The sequence below is a fragment of the Equus przewalskii genome, chromosome 3 (genome assembly GCF_037783145.1).
Source record: "Equus przewalskii isolate Varuska chromosome 3, EquPr2, whole genome shotgun sequence".
Classification (NCBI taxonomy): domain Eukaryota; kingdom Metazoa; phylum Chordata; class Mammalia; order Perissodactyla; family Equidae; genus Equus; species Equus przewalskii.
This window is the reverse complement of record NC_091833.1, coordinates 31,389,462-31,406,575: the sequence shown is the minus strand read 5'-3', so window position 1 is coordinate 31,406,575 and position 17,114 is coordinate 31,389,462. Positions and strand designations below refer to the sequence as shown.

The window sequence follows — 17,114 nt, the reverse complement described above, 5'->3', positions numbered from 1 at the left end:
TTCTCTGACCTGCCTCCCACCACTCTCCTCCTGGCTCAGTCCTGTCTGGCGCCCTGGCCTCTCTGAGGTTCCTGGGACATGACAAGTCCAGTCCCACCTCTGGGCCTTTGCACGTGCTGTGCCTCCCTCCCGACATACCTGCCTGGCACCCGCCATCGCTTCCCCCAGGTGCCTTCTCACGAACACCCTTCTCTGGTGCTCCCCGTCCCCATCCCCTGCTTTATGTGGCTCCAAACCACCAGCACCCAGGGGAGCACTGTTTTTCTCCTCCTAAACGTGCTCTCCTTAGGATTCGGTTTTGGTCCTCGCTGTGGCCCCGACACGGAACAGATGCTCAGTTCAGATCTGTGTGGTTGAACGAAACCTGTGATGAAGATGACGATGACTGTGATGGGCAACACTCACTGGGGTGTACCCCGCCGGGCATGCTTCTAAGTGTTTGTGTGTGTAGACTGATTAATCTGCACGCCAGCCCCGTGCGGCTGGCTCTGCGGTCCAGGCGGCCGTCACTGCCGTTGAGCTGTCCCTTCATATTTGTTTAACGTTGCGCCTTTTATCAAGCACATTCCTTTGGTCCCATGAGTCCAGCGGGGGTAGGTCCTGTCATTATCCACGCTCTAAAGATGGGGCCCCCGAGGCTTGGAGAGTGACAGGTTTGCCCAAGGCCACAGGCAGAGAAGGCTCACGAGCTCACGGATTACTCTCCTCCCTCGTGGAGCCCCCAAGTCATGCATCCAAAATATGAATCCCGAGTGGGCCGGCCTCCACTGCTGAGCCCTTCCTCCTCCTCGCCTGGGAGCCTTCCACACCCCGTTCCCTCCACCCAGAACGTCCCCATCTCTTGGCCCAGCTCACACGTCCTCTAGCTTTGGGGCAAGAACTCAGGAGCCGTGTCCGAGCTTCGAGGGCACAAGATGCAAGGCCCACGACCTCATAAAGGGCGGGGGCTGAGCCGATAGGGATTTAACTCAGGCTCAGGAACTCGGCGAGTCTGGGCTGGACCCCTGAAGCTGTGTGATCACACAGGAAAATGGCTGAGTTATCCAAGCCTCCATTTTCCTCATCTGCAAAATGGGCACGAGAGTTGCACCTGCTGCGGGTGTTTGTGGGGGGGGGGGTGGGGAGCAAACGAGATCGCATCGGTGTGGTGCTCTACTCAGCAACGCGGATCTGCTGGTATTATTTCTACTTCTCTCATTGTTGACTCAACGGCCTCAGAAGCCTCTGGTCCTGCAGCCAGGGAGCTGTCACATTCTGTTCAAATCGCAGTAGCTTCATTCATCTCTCTCATCTTCCTTTCTCCCTCCCTCCTTCCTGCCCTCGAGTCACTCACAGAAGCATGATTTAGGTTTGGCGCTGAGGCAGAGGCTTGTTCCTGCCCCCAAGGAGTTAACAAAACATGCAGGCACGCAAGACACCCTCAAGCCACAACGCAATTTACAGCCTCATGGCGTCTAGACAGGACAAGGGCAAACAATGAGCAGAGTTCCTAAAAGGAAGGGGGGGCACGTGGGAACAGCCACTCCCTGTCCTCCTCCCTGAGGGTCCGCGGAAGTAGCTTCTATCCCCATCCTGTAGTTACTGCTTCTGTCCCCATTGATAGGTGAGAAACTGAGGCACAGTCAGCATATGGGCAGGCAGCATTTATTAAGCTCTTACTGTGTGCTAGCACTGTGCTAGGTCCTCACGTACTGAGTCTCACTGAACCCTCAGCATAACCCTCAGAGGCTGCTGCTATGATTAACCCATTGCACTGATGAGCAAACCGAGGCACAGAACATTAAAGACACTTGCCCAAGGTCACACAGCTGGCAAGCAGTGGAAGCAGGATTCCAACCTGGGTCTGTCTGACTCTAGCGCTTTCCTGTCCCGGGAGCCTGGATCTGGGGAGCTGCTCGCCAGCCTCACCCGGGAGCTTCCTCCAGCTCATCAGCACAGGGCCCCTCCCTCTCACATGGCCCCGCCTCCTGACTGCCTGTGGACCAGCCCCGGATGTAGTCACGTGACTGCCTCCCTCAGGTACACGTCCTGGGAAGAACATGTCCTCGCCCCACGCTCTGCAGCCCCAGGCCGCTGTCCCCTCCATCGCCACTCAGTGGTGTGTCAAGTCCCTCTGAGCAATGAGGCAGCGCACCCTGGACTGACAGCATCCTTCATGGAAACCCCAGTCAACCAACCCGCGATTCCCATCTTTTCTCGCCATCCCTGCAAAGCGGCTGCATAGCAGATCTATATCCAAACAGCTGTTGAGCAGGCATTCATGATGCAACTCAGACCAGAACTTTCCAGGGCTGTGTGCCTTACTTGGATAAAAATGATTCCCTTAAGGTTTCAACCTGGGGGCTATCTTTTTTCACCCTTTGGGGAGATATTTTTGGAGGCCTCTGTCAATTTGCAAAGCCATTCTGCAGCTGACGTCCTCTGGAAGCAGCTTAGGGAAATGCCGGTCCTGGGCTCCTCCAGTTGGGAGCCCCATTTGGAAATCCGAGTCCAGATTCCACTGGAGCAAACGGCCTGGATAAAGTAGGCTGCAAGAATAAATACTGGTATATCCACACCTTGGAACACCATAGAAGCCTTTGAAAAAGGACACAGATCTATCATATTAACATATTCATCATATATTGTTCAATGAAAACCACAAGCTACAAAACGGTATGAATGAGCCAGACACAAATTCTACGTGTTGTATGATTCCATTTATAGGAAATGTCCAGAATAGGCAAATCCACAGACAGAAAGGAGACTGGTGGTTGCCAGGGGCCGGGGAAGGGGAATGGAGCCAACTGCTGAATAGGTCTGGGTTTTTTTTTTTTTTTTTGCTTTTTCTCCCCAAAGCCCCCGAGTACATAGTTGTGTATCCTAATTGTGAGCGCCTCTGGTTGTGCTATGTGGGAAGCCGCCTCAGCATGGCTTGATGAGCGGTGCCATGTCCGCACCCGGGATCCAAACCGGCGAAACCCTGGGCCCCCAAAGCCGAGTGCGCGCACTTAACCACTCGGCCACGGGGCCGGCTCCGGGTGTGGGGTTTTTTTGGGGGGTGATGAAAATGTTTTGGAACCAGATAGAAGGGTGGTTGCACAACATTGTGGATGTCCTAAATGCCAAGGAACTGTCACTTTACAATGGTTAATTTTATGCGATGTGAATTTCACCTCAATCAAATTTTTGTCCAACAACATGAATCAAATACCACTAAGTAAAAATTTGTTTCGAGTATAACGGTTTCATGAAAAAGTCTAGGCACACACACATCAAAATGTCAGCAGCGCTTATGTCGTGGAGGAAGAATTTAGACCATTTTTACTTATTTATAACTGTATTGTCTGAATTTCCTTTACAGTAAACATTATTTTTCTAATCAGGAAAAAGTTTTAAACTATTTCCATTTAAGGAGAAAGAATCTAATCTCTAAAGCTGCCCCAATTTACCCGCATCCCTCCCTCGGCGCTCCCCACCCACTTCATTCCGCGTGCAAGAGCTCTTTACCCGTCTTTGGAATGTTCCAGAGACTTAAGAGCCAGACCAATAAAAGAGCACCCTAGGACTGGTTTGCTTGGCGCAGGAAGAAAGCCAATTTTCCTCTAAGTATTACTTGCTCTTCCTCTGGAATTTGGACGTCAAAGATCTAAAAATATGTCCGTCCCTGGAACAGAGGGCTGAGTTCAGTGTGCGCTGACGAATGCCGTTTCCTGCGTCCTGGGACCACAGCGCCGGGCTCTGGAGCAGAAAGCTGCACAGCTAATGGGGCTTCCTCGGAGAGGTACCCCAAACCCGAGATCTCACACCGGGACACCCCATCCAGTGCAGCAAGACTGCAAACTCCACCAACTCCTTCAGCTGGTGTCCACTGAGCCCTCCTGTGCACCTGAAGGTCTTCTAGAACCTTCCATCCCTTCTATCCTCTTCTGGATGGTTTTAGAGAATGTATTCCTTCATTTAATGGTAAATTCATCGTTCCCAGGCTGACTACATGCCAGGCATCCGGCTGCAGATGAGAACAGCTGAGCTGAACCAGAAGGCGTTGTCCCTGTCTTCACACGGCTCAGCTCCAGGACAAGTGACAAACTAAACGCAACATCACACAGAGAAAGCAAACTAATTGCTTTTCTTTGTGATCTGCAAAAGTAGTTAATGAAAAACTGAACAAAGCCACAATAAAAAAATAAATCATGCAGATAATAATGGAGCTGAAGGCTATGCAGGAGAAGTCGGGATGTTAGGAAGCCGCTTAAGAGAACTTCAAACGGGGGGTTCAGGGACCGGCCCTCTGAGGAGCAGCCCTTGAGGCTGACGAAGCAAGACCAAGAGTCGATGCCGGGAGTCAGCACTCCGAACGCCCGCCGGGGGTGCTGGGGACACAGAGGGGACCGCCATCCGCTCCCCCTTCACAGAATCCCTAAGATGTTCTTTGGGTTCCTGCTGCTTTTTTAATTATTATTGTGGTAAAATATATATAACATTTTAACCATTTTTTTAAAGCATCTTTTTTTTTTTTTTTTGGTGAGGAAGATGGGCCCTGAGCTAAAAGCTGTTGCCAACCTTCCTCTTTTTTTTTTCTCTCCCCAAAGTCCAGCACATAGTTGTATATCCTAGTTGTAAGTCATTCTAATTCTGCTATGTGGGACGCCGCCACAGCATGGCTTGATGAGCAGTGCTAGGTCCACGCCCAGGATCTGAACTGGGGAACCCCAGGCTGCCAAAGCGGAGTGCGCAAACTGAACCACTCAACCACGGGGCTGGCCCCTTAACCATTTTTAAGTGCACAGTTCAGTGGCATTAATTACACTCATGGTATTGGGCAACCACCGCCTTTATTTCTAAAACATTTACATTACCCCAAACAGAAATTCTGTTCTCAGGAAGCACTTCCTCCTCGTTCCCCGCCCCCAGCCCCTGGAAACCTCTAATCTGCTTCCTTCTCTTTGAATTTGCCTGTTCTGGACATTTCCTACAAACAGACCATACACTATGTGGCCTTTCGTGACTGGCTTCTTTCACTGAGCATCACGTCTTCGGGGTCCGTCGTGCTGTAGCGTGTGTCGGGGCTTCATCCCTTTTTACGGCTGAACACTGTTCCACTGTGTGGACAGACTTCCATTTGTTACCCACTCTGAGCTTATGGACATTTGGGCTCCTGCCGCCTTTGGCAGTCGTGACCAGCGCTGCTGTGGACAGCCACAGAGCTTCGCTCTGTGCTCCCAGATTATAACCATGCAGGCCCTGGAGGCCTCTCCGTGCTCGTTTCCATCTGGAATTAATTTCAGGACTGGAACCTCAGATGAGGAAGCCAGGCTCAGAGAAGAGAAAGTGATGTGCCCGAGGTCACCCCCAAAGTCACCCTATTCGTTTCCTTTTCCTTCCCTCCGTCCACCCGCCCATCCAGCCAGCCATACCCCCATTCTTACACTGTTTCTGAGGGCCTGTGATGTGCCAGGCTCTGTGCTGGACACTAGGAGATGGCCACGCCTATGGCCGGGCAGGCAGGCATGCCAGTTCTCCTCTCTCCTGCCCCCAGGTAGGTAGGACCCACGTGCTCTTGGCCATGGACACTTCAGGGCCCACTGCGCAGCCCCCGCCCCTCCAGATGAAGGCATCTTAGTGGTCCTGATGATGGTGCCCTCCAGGGGGGTAGTGTCACATCTTTGAGGAGCAAGGAAAGCCCCCAGGGCTCGGAGAGTGTAGTGGTAGCTTCAGCCGTCGCTGGCTGGACTGGCACGTGGTGCGTGACTCCCCACTGGGGCCTCCATTTCCTCGTCTGGGAAATGTCTGTCGTCAGAGTTGCCGGTTGCAAGCAACAGACGCTGACTATGTTCATTCCCAGAAGCAGGCTTTTCAAGGGTCCTCGGGTTGCTGTAACAAAGGACCACAAACTGGGGGCTCCAAGAACTGAAATACATCCTCTCGCAGCTCTGGAGGCCAGAAGTGGGAAACCAAGGTGTCAGTGGGAGGCTGGCTGAGGGAGGATCCGGTCTGTGCCTCGCTCCAAGCTTCTGCTGACTCCGGCCACCCCGAGTGCCCCTTGGCTTGTTGTACATCACTGCCATCTCTGCCTCTGTCTCCACGTGGTCTTCTCCCTGTGTGTCTCTGCTCTGTGTCTTGTCCTCTTTTTATAAACTCACCATACCAAGCACAGCGAACGCTTGGCCTGACACGCCTTAAGCCCTCAGGAAAGAATTGTTCTTACGAGTTTCATCGAATGCCAGGAAAGATAAGCCAAAGGCACCAGCTCCACAGAACGGACCTCGGGCTCCCCAGGAAGGCTGTAAGACGATTCACAAGCATCCTTCTTCTGCCTCGTCCCGCCTTGTAAATATCTGGTTCTGTGTTTTGCTGTGTTTTGTTTGCAGTCGTGCACGTGTAGAGAAGGTGGCTCTGAGCCAGGCACCGAGCTGACAGCTCCGCTGAGCAGACGCTGCCGCTCGCCGGGCTGCAGATGGGAAACTGAGGCTCACGGAGGAGAAGGCCCCCAAAGGGAGCAGAAGGCAGCGTCTTCCCCTCGGGCGCTGTCTCTGAGTCCTGGGCAGTAAAAGGGGCACAGCGTCAGGCAACTGCGGAGCCCCTCTGCCCGCCCGGCGGGCAGGGGCTTGGCGACAGTGAGGAGGGAGGCGGCCGCGTGCCGGTCAAGGTGCCCCCCACCAGCTCTGCGCGCAGCCGTCGGTCGATGTCCACGGGTGCACGCTCCCCCATCCCTGACTGCAAGTCAGCGACGTGACGCACTGCAGGAGGAGTCAGGGAGAGACGCTGCACAGCTCCTCGGCGCAGAGCATTTCTGCCAGGCACGTGCCACAGACGCAAAGCACAAGAGCGAGAGAACGGTGAGATGGAGTGAAATAATCAGGAAGCGACACATTCCTAGTGAGGAGTGCCTCCTTCCGTTCTTTTTAACATAAATGATATGATTATAAGTTCATGTGATTTAGTTTTTAACAAGGGCTGTGTTTAACCCTCCAAAGCAGTATAAGCTGCCTTCAGAAACTACCAGAGCCCCGGCCTCTGCTCGCCCTGACCTGCCCAACAGCCCTCAAGGGTCCAGGGCCAAGGCTGAAAGTCTGACTCGGCTTAGGGTGGGGGCCACGTGGGAAAGTCTCGCCTCTGAGTGTGTAGGGGCTCTCCCTGTTTCTCCTAAATTCCCTGTTGGACATTTGTGTGGAACGTGGAATCAGAACTGAAAGCACCCCGGAGGTCATCTGGTCATCATTTCCCAGTGAACAACCTGAGGCCCAGAGAGGGGCAGTGAGTGGCCCAAGGCTGCACAGCTCATTAGAGATGCTGCAGAGATGACATCCCGGGCTGGGTGCCCTGCCCAGCCTCCCTGTCCTCTGAGTCACAAGCCAACAGCCTGTTTTCCCCAGGGCTTTCTCCGAGGCACATTCTTGGCACAAACCTCTCCTGAGTCTAGGCGCTGGGGAGCGATGCTGATGTCTGCTGATAACTGGGGGGAGTTCTGACAGCTTGTGACTAGAAGCAACTCGGTTTCTGAAGCCCATTCAGGCCTGTGTTTTTAAAGAGACTCCCCCCACCACCCATGCACATTGCCCCCGACCCTCCCAGCCTCCCCATTCGTCCTAGCGAGGTGCCACGGCATCTGCTCCTGTGACCCTCTGGAACCAGCTGGAGACAAGACCAGAGGACGTATTGGAAATCTTTCTGTGGTCCCAGCAGCAAAGTGCTCACTATGGTGAGGCCTAAATCGTCCTGTGGGGCCAGCAAAGAGCACAGAGGAGCCACACCCGAGAAGGGTCTCTCTCCCTCATTGCACACACAAGCCCTCTCCTACAGCAAGGACTGGCCCGCTCGGGGGCTCCCACACGCACCGTTTCTGCCTCCGTGCCTCAGCCCCCACGGAGTCTTCTTCCAGGAATGTCCTTCCTCCTCCTAATTCTTAATAGTTCTTTAGGATCTGACCAGAGTCTCCACCTCCTCCAGGAAGCCTTCTGTGACTACACCATCTCATGTGAGCTCTCCCTCCTCCAAACACCTATCATCATTTTACTCACTATTACTCTTTTCTACTCCCAGTGGCCTCCTGCCCAACTGTAGAATGGGTGCCTCAAGGCTAAGATTAGCCTCAGTACGGTTTCATGCACCCCACCATGCCTGGGGTCATTAAACATTCCCCTCTCCCACTTCTCTACTTGACAACCTCCTATTCATCCTTCAAAGCCCCAAGCTGAATGCCCTAACCTGGGAAAACCCTCCCCAACTCTCCTGGGGCAGAGCTGCACACGTGTTCTTCTGTGCTTGCATTGCATTTGCCCATAATTCACCCACAAGAATGTATTGGGCGCCAACTTAATGGCAGGCACCAGGCAAGCACCAAACAATTTCACAATTACTTAATTAAAAGTCACTGAGATGCACTGACCACTTGCTGTGCGTTAAGCACTTTACATATATCGAGTCATTTAATCCTCACATATATGCTGAAGTGCTGGTGTTATCTCCTAGTTGCCTCTGTGCTCCCCTGGGGAGAGGGGCTAAAATCACACCCCTCCACCCCCACTCTCTCTCCTAGTCCCCATCTTGCTTTATTTCTCTCCTTAGCACTTGTCACCAAGCACACTAGGCTTCATTTTCTTTCTCCCTCACTCTCTGCCTCTCCCACCATTACGTGAATTCCCCAAGGCAGGAATCTGACATCCTGTCCCCACGGCCCAACATGGTGCCTGCTAAACAGCGGCCATCAAACACATTTGTTCAAAGGAACGCATCACTCCGTTTTTTTCAGATGGGATCACTGGTGCTCAGAGATGTCGAACAACTTGTCTGAAGTCACACAGCTTGTGAGCTGCGCCAGGCCAGATTCAAACCCAGACACTGGCTCACGGGCGTGTGCTTCACGTTCCTAGCTGTGTGGTGCATCCCTTCCTGCTGCCGTCCCACGTCGCCGGGGTGTCTCCCCCAGCTCGGCTGTGTCCCCCGGAGGGGCGGGAGCTGGTGTCTCCATCTTGCGCCCACAGGACCCCACACGGCGCCTGGCCCGGAGCAGTTTCCACTAAATGTTTGCCGAATGAGTAAACAACCGCATGCATGCATCTCATATTGCAGAAGCATTTGCTTATGGATTGTCGAGACGGAACACTCCGCTTTAAGTGCTCCGGCTCTGAGATCCGGGCCGTTTGTCGGGACAAGGGACACTCTGTGGGCAAAGGGAGGTCCCCAGCCCCGCACACGTTCGGCGCGCTCTTTCCCTCCAGGCACGGAGCCTTGGAGGGCGAGGGGTCCACCTCCCCCCACCCTACTCAGGACTCCTCGGATAAAGGGAGCCGCCGGCCGCGGGGGGAGCGCTCACGGCGCCTGCGGGTCCCGGCGCGTCTCCTCCCGGCCGCCCCCCGGGACTTACGCGGGACTTCTCGGCCAGCCGCGCGTGCAACGCCCGTTTCCAGATGTTCTTGGCGGAAGCGGCTCGGAGGAGCAGCAGCAGGAGGCACAGACCCCACATGCCCTTCCTCATGCCCTTCCTCCTGCCCATCCCGCGGCTGGAGATGGCGTTTCCTCGCCCAGAGGCTCCGAGAAGAGGGCGCTCTGGCCGGCGGGTCCCGTCAGCGGGGAGCAGAGGCGCGCGCGGCCGCCGACCGTCTCCGCTGCGCTCGGCCGGGTCCCTGGATCATGTGTCCGCGCCGGCACACGCCCCCACCCCCGGCCCCGATGGTGGCCGGCCCACCTGGTTATTTTTAGCTTGCCCTATAACATCTGGCCCCAGAGACTCCAACCAAGACATCTGCAGCCCAGGCTGGTCAGAGGGCGCGGCAGGAGGAGGGGGCACCGGGTGTGCTTGGAGACGTGGCCGGGAGTGGCCCTGCCACACTGGGATAATGAGAGCTTCCTTGCGGGCTGGGGCGGCTCCCCCGGGGGAGGTGTGTGGGCTTCCGGGCCGGGGGTGGGGTGGGGGGTGGGGGGTGGGGGTTGGGGGTGGGGGACTCAGCCCAGCAGGATGGGTGGGGGTGCGCAGCTGCCACCTCATCCACGTTTTGAGCTGGGGTGACAAACTCCGTCTGCCCATAAGAGCTTCTGTGCAAGACATTGCTGCATGGGGCCTGGCTGAGCGTGTGGCCACGGGAAGAGGACTGACGTCCTGGAACCTGCTGTCCTGCGCTGGGACGTGGGCGTGGGGCCAGTTACTCACATCCTGTGTTTCTTGGGAGAGTTCAATGAAATTGGGCACATGAGCATTTCGCAGCCGTCGGAAGTGAGCTGTGAACGTCGGCTCGTGTGTGTGCCGACCAGGATTTCATCAACGTTTTATTCTGTCGCCTGTTCTCAGCACCCACAAGGTGGGGACCGTTTTGACACCCACTTTACGGTGGGGACACAGAGGTACAAGCCTTGCCTGAGGTCAGGTAGCAGGTAGCAGAGCTGGGGCTTGACCCCAGGCCCATCTGAGCATGGTGACACGCTGCCAGGTGAAGCAGAAGGGACCCAAGCTCCAGACGCAGATGTCCTGGGGCCGAGCCCCAGCTCAGCCTCTGCGTCTGAGCCATGCTGGAGGAGCCTCTTTGCTCCTCAGTTCTTCCATCTGGGACCCCACATTTGTGGCCAATTGTTCCAGCAGCAGCAGGACGCTCATACACCCGGAGTGGGATGCAGGCTCCACACAGTCAAGAATCTATGCCTCCCTTGCTGCCTGCTCCCCCGGCCTGGCATGGGGCCTGGCCCTCATGGGCACTCAGTAGGCACTGGCTCGGTGCACAGAGTAGCCTTCATCATCCTGACAGCCCTACGCAGAAGCATCTCTGGTCTATAGGCAAAGAGATGGTCACGAAAGTCAGGCGCAGGTCCCGGAGTCTCCCTTAGTGACTGAGAGCACATCCCTGAGCACGTGGCACTGGGCTTGGCGTGCAGTAGGTCCGCAATATATGTTCTTCAATTGAGATATCAGTTCTGCAGCACTATGGGGACCACAGGGACCCAGGGTGCTGAGCTTGACTGTCAGTTAGTTTCTCGCTAGCGTTGACTTCGAAGATGATGCTCCGAAGTCTTCCAGACAATCGGGGTGCCTGCCCGGGGATGGCAGCCCCGCAGGTTTCCTGTGGGAGGAGAGAGAGCGCCAGGACGAGAAATAAACACGCGACAAATCTGCCTGGAAAACCGGCCGCTCTCCCGTGGCCGGGGATGAGGCAGGATGCCGGCCCCGCAGCCAGGCTGGACGCGCCCAACCGGGCCCAGGGGGCCAGCCGGGGCCTGGGGCTCATCACCATTTGGGGGCCATGACTCCTCCCAGGTTCTGGCCCAGCCTCAGAACTTCGTGTTCCAGGCGGTGGAGGTACTTCCAGTTCATCTGAGTTCTGGCGACCTGGCCTGGATCCCAGGCTCAGCGGGCTGTCCTCCTGGGACTCACCAACCCGTGAGTGTGACTTCCTGTGGCTCCGGGGGCGAGGTTTCCTCTGGGAAAGCCTTGGAGCTGGCGAGGCCTGCCTGCTGGGGGCTGACAGCAGCTCCCCGCCATTGGCTTCGCTCCCTCCGAAGACGGAAGAAAAGGTCTCCTTTAAAAATGTAAAGGGCACAAGTGCCTAGGGGCCTGACTGGCAGCAGCAGAGGGCCTGGCTCACGTGACAGGGTCTAGGAAGAAATCCTGCCCCTCCAGCTCCCATAATCCCTGAGGCTTCATGCTCCTTCCCCAGGGAGGCAGGACATTTTCTTCCATGGTGATCAGATCAGACAAATAAGCCCTCTAGGAAAGAGGACAGGGTGGCATGAGCTCATACAGGCCTCTACTGCATAATGACTTTTTGATCACAGAACACGTATATGGCGGTGGTCCTATAAGATTAGTACCACATAGTCTAGGGGTGTAGTAGGCTATCCCATCTAGGTTTGTGTAAGTGCACTCTAGGATGCTTGCACAGCAACAAAATCGCCTAATGATGAATTTCTCAGAATGTATCTCTGCCGTTAATTGATGCATGACTGTACTTCATACTAAAGTGTGAATGACTTCTAGCAGAAAGAAACATATAAGCATAAGAAGGAGGAGCAGAGTACATTCATTCATTCAAGGATTTGAATGCCAACTATGTGCCAGGCCTGGGGATACCAGGGAGAGTGAACACAGGCCCAGCCCCTGACCTTCTGGGCTTACCACCAAGTGGAGGAGTCAGATATTAATCAGTGTTTTTAAAAAACACTTAGATGGCACTTTTTGGTGCTGGGCACAGTCTTGAGTGCTTTAAAAATATGTATTCATCTAATCTATCACAACTCTACTAGGTAGGTACCATCGTCATCCCCACTTTACAGATAAGGAAACTGAGTCTCAGAGACACTGACAAGGGAGTGCTTTAAAAATAGTCTCTCATTTAATCTATCACAACTCTGTTTGGTGGGTACTCCCGCTGTCCCCATTTTCCAGACGGGAAAACTGAGGGTCGGAGATGCACAACTTGCTCAACCGTATAGACAGTTGGCAGGGCTGGGAGTCAGACAGAGACGTTGGCCTTCAGAGTCTGCGCTCCAAACCGTGGCATCGTGCGCCCCCAGGAGAGCCACCCTGCAGAAGGGCATGGGGTGTGGGGGCGTTCTGACCTAGTCACAGGGCCGGCTGAGGTCTCCCTGGGGAAGTGACCGTGCACCCGGGCGCTGAGGATGAGGATGGAAAGAGAAAGGCCTTCAGATCCAGACGGAGCGGGTTAGAACGCACTGCGGTGGGGCAACCAGAGGCGGGTAGAACCACGAGATTTTACGGGTCCTCAAGCCTTTTGCCCTCCTAGGCCCCTTCTGCTATTAAAAAAATATTAACAATGACCTATGACAGCTGCATTGATGAAAAGACAAATATAACCCAAGCTGGATTATATTCTTTTTCTCCCTCTGATTTTAAGAGAAGTTAAGACGCTTTTCTGAGCCCCTAAAAGTCTCGTGGGCCCCAGTCAGTGTGCCTGATGGTGGCCTTACGTCCAAATATCGCTGTGTGACCTCGGGCAAGCCTTTGCACTCTCTGAGCCAGGAGGCCAGGAGGATTAAAGGGACAGCACAGAGGAGGGGCTGTTCTCTCTCTGCAGGCTGCCTGGCCACATCCTTGTCCCCTGCCGGAGCAGGGAGGCCCTCAAGTTGCACAGTTCAGCCTTGAGACCGGCCCGTGCAGCTCTGCTCAAGGCACTGAATGAAAACAGATGTCCCTGGGGCTGCCTCATTCTTGGAGAGCCAGCCCTGACCTCGGTTCACCCCGCCAGCCGCCGTGTGACTGACCTCCATTCCGTGTCCACCCCCTTTAACTCGTAGTGGATGTCCTCCCAGCCAGGGAACTCCCAGCGCCCCTCCCCGAGTGACTCTCCCTCCCCCCAGAGCCCCCGGTCCAGGGCCAGACCCCCCCAACGGCCCCCCACTCCCACCCCTACCCCCACCTGGGGCTCTGGCCAATGTGACCGCCCACGCTTCCTTTCTCGGGTCGGCCTCGCTGCAGGGACTACCGTCCCCATTGGAGCCATCGAAGCCGTGAAGCGGATGGAGCTGGGTCGAAGGTCGGGCTGGAAGCTGGCCGGCTCTCTGGTCCCCCACGCTCAGCCCTCTCCAGCCACCAGCCGGCCATACTGGGCTTCTCTTGTTTTTTCCTGGAGGAACTGGAGGACCTGGACCCTCCCGCAAAGCAGGGTTCAGGGCCCGACTTGGCCGCTGTTTCTTTCTCCCCACAAAGCCAATCTGATTATGCACTCCGTCCTCGGCCCGCCTCCCGAGCTGCACACCTCACGTGGCCCCCTCAGGACGGGGATAAAAGCGCTCAACCCCGAGGCCTGCCCGGTCTAGCCAACCTTCCTCAGCCTGGCTGCGCGTGAGCATCACCCGTGGGAGGGGTTTCAACAACATGCCTCCGGGCTCCAGCCCACACCAAGCGAATCTGAACCCGGATCAGTGAGGTCAGAACTGGTCGTTCCCAAAGGTCCCCAGCTGATTCTAATGAGCCGCCAGGCCAGGAGCCCTGACAATTTGGCCTGTCCCCCACTGGCCCCACCCCTGACCTCCGACCTCCAGGCCACATGTCCCTCCACGCTCCCTTCTGCAGCCAGCTGGCCTCTCCCACATGCATCCTTTGCATATGCTGTTCCCTCTCCCCGACACTCTTCCCTGTGTTCTTTGCTGAGTAAACTTAAGGCATCTTCGTAGCTCAGCTCTTGGTGAAACAGTCACTTGCTTCTCCCAGAAACGTTCGCTCATCTCCAGACCAGTCTGGTGGCCCTAGAATAGGCCTTCCTGACTCCAGGTACCTCCGATGCACAGGACCCGCTCAACCCAATGTGGGAGGGACATTTCCTTGTGACAATGCCTGACTCTCCCAGTCTATAGTAAGTACCCTAAGGGTGGGGATTGTGTCTTCATTACTTTCGGTTTTTCCTTTCTCACCTACTATGTGCCTGGCACACAGTAGGAGCACAGTGAATAGTCATTCAGTGATTACACGGATGCTCCCGCACTCCCCACCCAGGGCTTCTGCCAGATGACTTTGCTGGGCCTTCCTAATGCCAGCCAGTGATCCTGGAGTCACCTGCTGCCTGGCACCAAGCCCCCTGTCCTGGTTGGGTTGACGTGAGCCCCCACAGCAGCGCCTGCCCCCGGATGGCGTCATCCCACAGCCACACCTGTGCTAGACAGCATCCTGGGAGCTGGGGACGCACCATGCCTCTGTGTGCCAGCACACAGTACCCAAGGGCTTCTCTCCCGCACCCTTGGCCTTAGGGCTGGGTACCCTCTGCCGGGGGCTGCCCTGCGCACTGCAGGGTGTTCAGCAGCGTCCATGCTCCCCACTCACTAGGTGCCAGTAGCATTCTCCCACGCTCCCCCCACCAGTTATGACAACCAAGGATGTCTCCAGACATTACCAAATGTCCCCTAGTCAGGGGGCAAAATGTCCCCCCTGTTGAGAACGCCTGCATCACGGTCACCGAGCTGACCGTCTTAGAGTAAAACAGAGTGCCATTGGCATGCGGGCTTAGGGTTATTGTTAAACTGTCCACATATGTTACACACACTTTTGTGTACGTATGTTATAATTCACACACATACATGCACACAAAGTTAAAAGAAAGGAAGACCAGACTGGAATAAACTCTGCCAGGAAGTGTGAACCCAAGGTTAATGCTTAAAGTCAGTCAGAAGTTGGACTAACGTCCGGCTCCTGCTTTGCCTGGGTGACTGTAGCAAATGCCTCTGTCTTCCCAAGGCCTCTGCCCTCGGCCGGGCGGTGGAGCCCACAGCAGCCCCTCGCTCACAGGGTTACTGAGCTCCCACTGGGGCACAAGTGTGACATCGTTAGTGTCACCGATGTCACTCCAACGACCCCGTTATGCACCTATTGCTGTCGTCCAGGCTTGCCACTCAAACCAACACTGCTGAAGCAAGGTGCGTCCATTGGCGGATTTGGGTAAAGAGCATTTCAAAGTTCCTTGTAGTGTTCTCACAATTTTTCTGTTTGAATTATATCAAAACAAAGAGGTATAAAAATTGTAAGGGCAGAATATATAAAGAATTCTTGCAACTCAACAAGAAAAGGACAAACGATTTAAAAAATGGGCAAAGGACTTGACTGGGGAAGTTTATTCTGGAGAATAACATTTACAATATACAAATGGCCAACAAGCACATGGAAAGGTAAGTGCTCAACATCGTTAGTCGTCAGAGAAACGCCAATTAAAACCACAACGAGGTAGCACCTCCCACCCCCGGGGATGGCTAGAATCAAAAAACAAAAAAGAACGAGTCTTGGGGAGTTTGTGAAAAAATTGGACCCTCGTACATTGCCGGCAGGAATATGAAACGGGGCGTCGTCTGTGAAAGGCAGTTTGGTGGTTCCTCAGAAAGCGAAACATAGACTTAGCATGTGACCCAGCCATTCCACTTGTAGGTGGTATATACCCAAAATAACTCAAAGAAAAACTTGTAAACAAATGTTAATAGCAACACTATTGACAATAGTCCCAAAGGGTAAATGCCCAAGGGTCTGTCACAGATGAATGGACGGATAGATCCTGACAGATCCACATGGTGGAATATTATGCAGCCATAAAAAGGAATGAAGTCCTGATTCACACCACATGTGGATGAACCTCAAAAATGCAAGAAGTGCAGGAAGTTAGGCTCATCTGAAACGTCCAGGACAGGCAAATCCATAGAGATGGAAAGTAGATGCGTGGTTTTGGGGTCTGGAGAATAAGGGACTGGGGGGCGACTGCTCGTGGGTGTGAGACCTCCTTGAGGGGTGGTGAAAATGTTCTGGAACTAGAGAATGGTGATGGTTGCACAGAACTGTGACTGTATTAAATGCCACAGATTTTTTTAACGTGACTTTTACATCAATAAAAGTAAAGTGGGAAAAAGGTAAAAAAGACTAGGTGAGCAGAAATGGATGGGAGTTCTCCGTGCCATACACGTGACATGGGGGCAGAAAAGCTGCACCGCCAAGGCACCAGTGTGCCGCAGGCCCTCAACCGCTCCTGCCTCTGTGGTCCTGATGGGAGCTCAAGGTCAACCTCAGGGGGGATCAAGGTCAGACGATGCAGGGAGAGGCTGATGTTGGCTCCACCAACCCCGAGCCAGGCAAAACCATCCAAGTTGTTGTTTGCTAAGGATGTCACTGAAAAACAAAAAAACCAAAACTCTGACTCTAGAAAAGCTGGACTTCGGAATATGCCCCTCTGCTGACACACGGCCTGGGAGGAGAGCTGGGGATTTCACAGTCTTTTCCCAGAGGAAATTCTTTATTTCAGGGCAGTGAACGTTTCCCATGTCCCTACACACCAGACTCCTCCTGTGTTCTCCCGGGATGCCCGCGACCGCAGAGCGGCCTGGCGACGGGGGTGGGGCTCCTGGGCCCGGGCACGGGTGCTGCTACACCGTGGGACCTGGATAAAATGGGAGAGATCCCCTCTGTCACGAAGGGGCACTCCAGTGGGGAGACACAGATGGAGAAAACAGATAGATTGTGCTAAATGCTGCAAGGACACCAAAGGGCTCCGTGTGGGATGGGGAACCTCCATTAGAGAGGACAGTGGGGAGCATCTTCCACCTGCCTCTGGCCCAGTCCTGCTGGACTGCAAGCTCCTGAGGGTCTTGAGGGGGAAGAAGGCTCTTGCTGTATCCAGAGATGAGGGGAGGAATCAGAGAGAAGGGTGAAGGGAACAAGG

At 54.7% G+C, this 17,114-nt stretch overlaps 1 protein-coding gene across 3 annotated transcripts in view; it reads right to left on the bottom strand.

Annotated features, from left to right (window-relative positions):
- The window catches only part of WFDC1 (WAP four-disulfide core domain 1), a 50,036-nt gene extending 40,216 nt beyond the window's left edge, over positions 1-9,820 (bottom strand). For all 3 annotated transcript variants that reach the window (XR_011538029.1, XM_070612409.1, XM_070612408.1), the window contains exon 1: positions 9,347-9,820. Coding sequence is in view for 2 of the 3 variants with exons in the window: in XM_070612409.1 (XP_070468510.1) it covers positions 9,347-9,475 (129 nt within the window). In the remaining variant the exon portion in view is untranslated. The remainder of the gene's footprint in view (positions 1-9,346) is intronic.
- Positions 9,821-17,114: the final 7,294 nt, after the last annotated feature.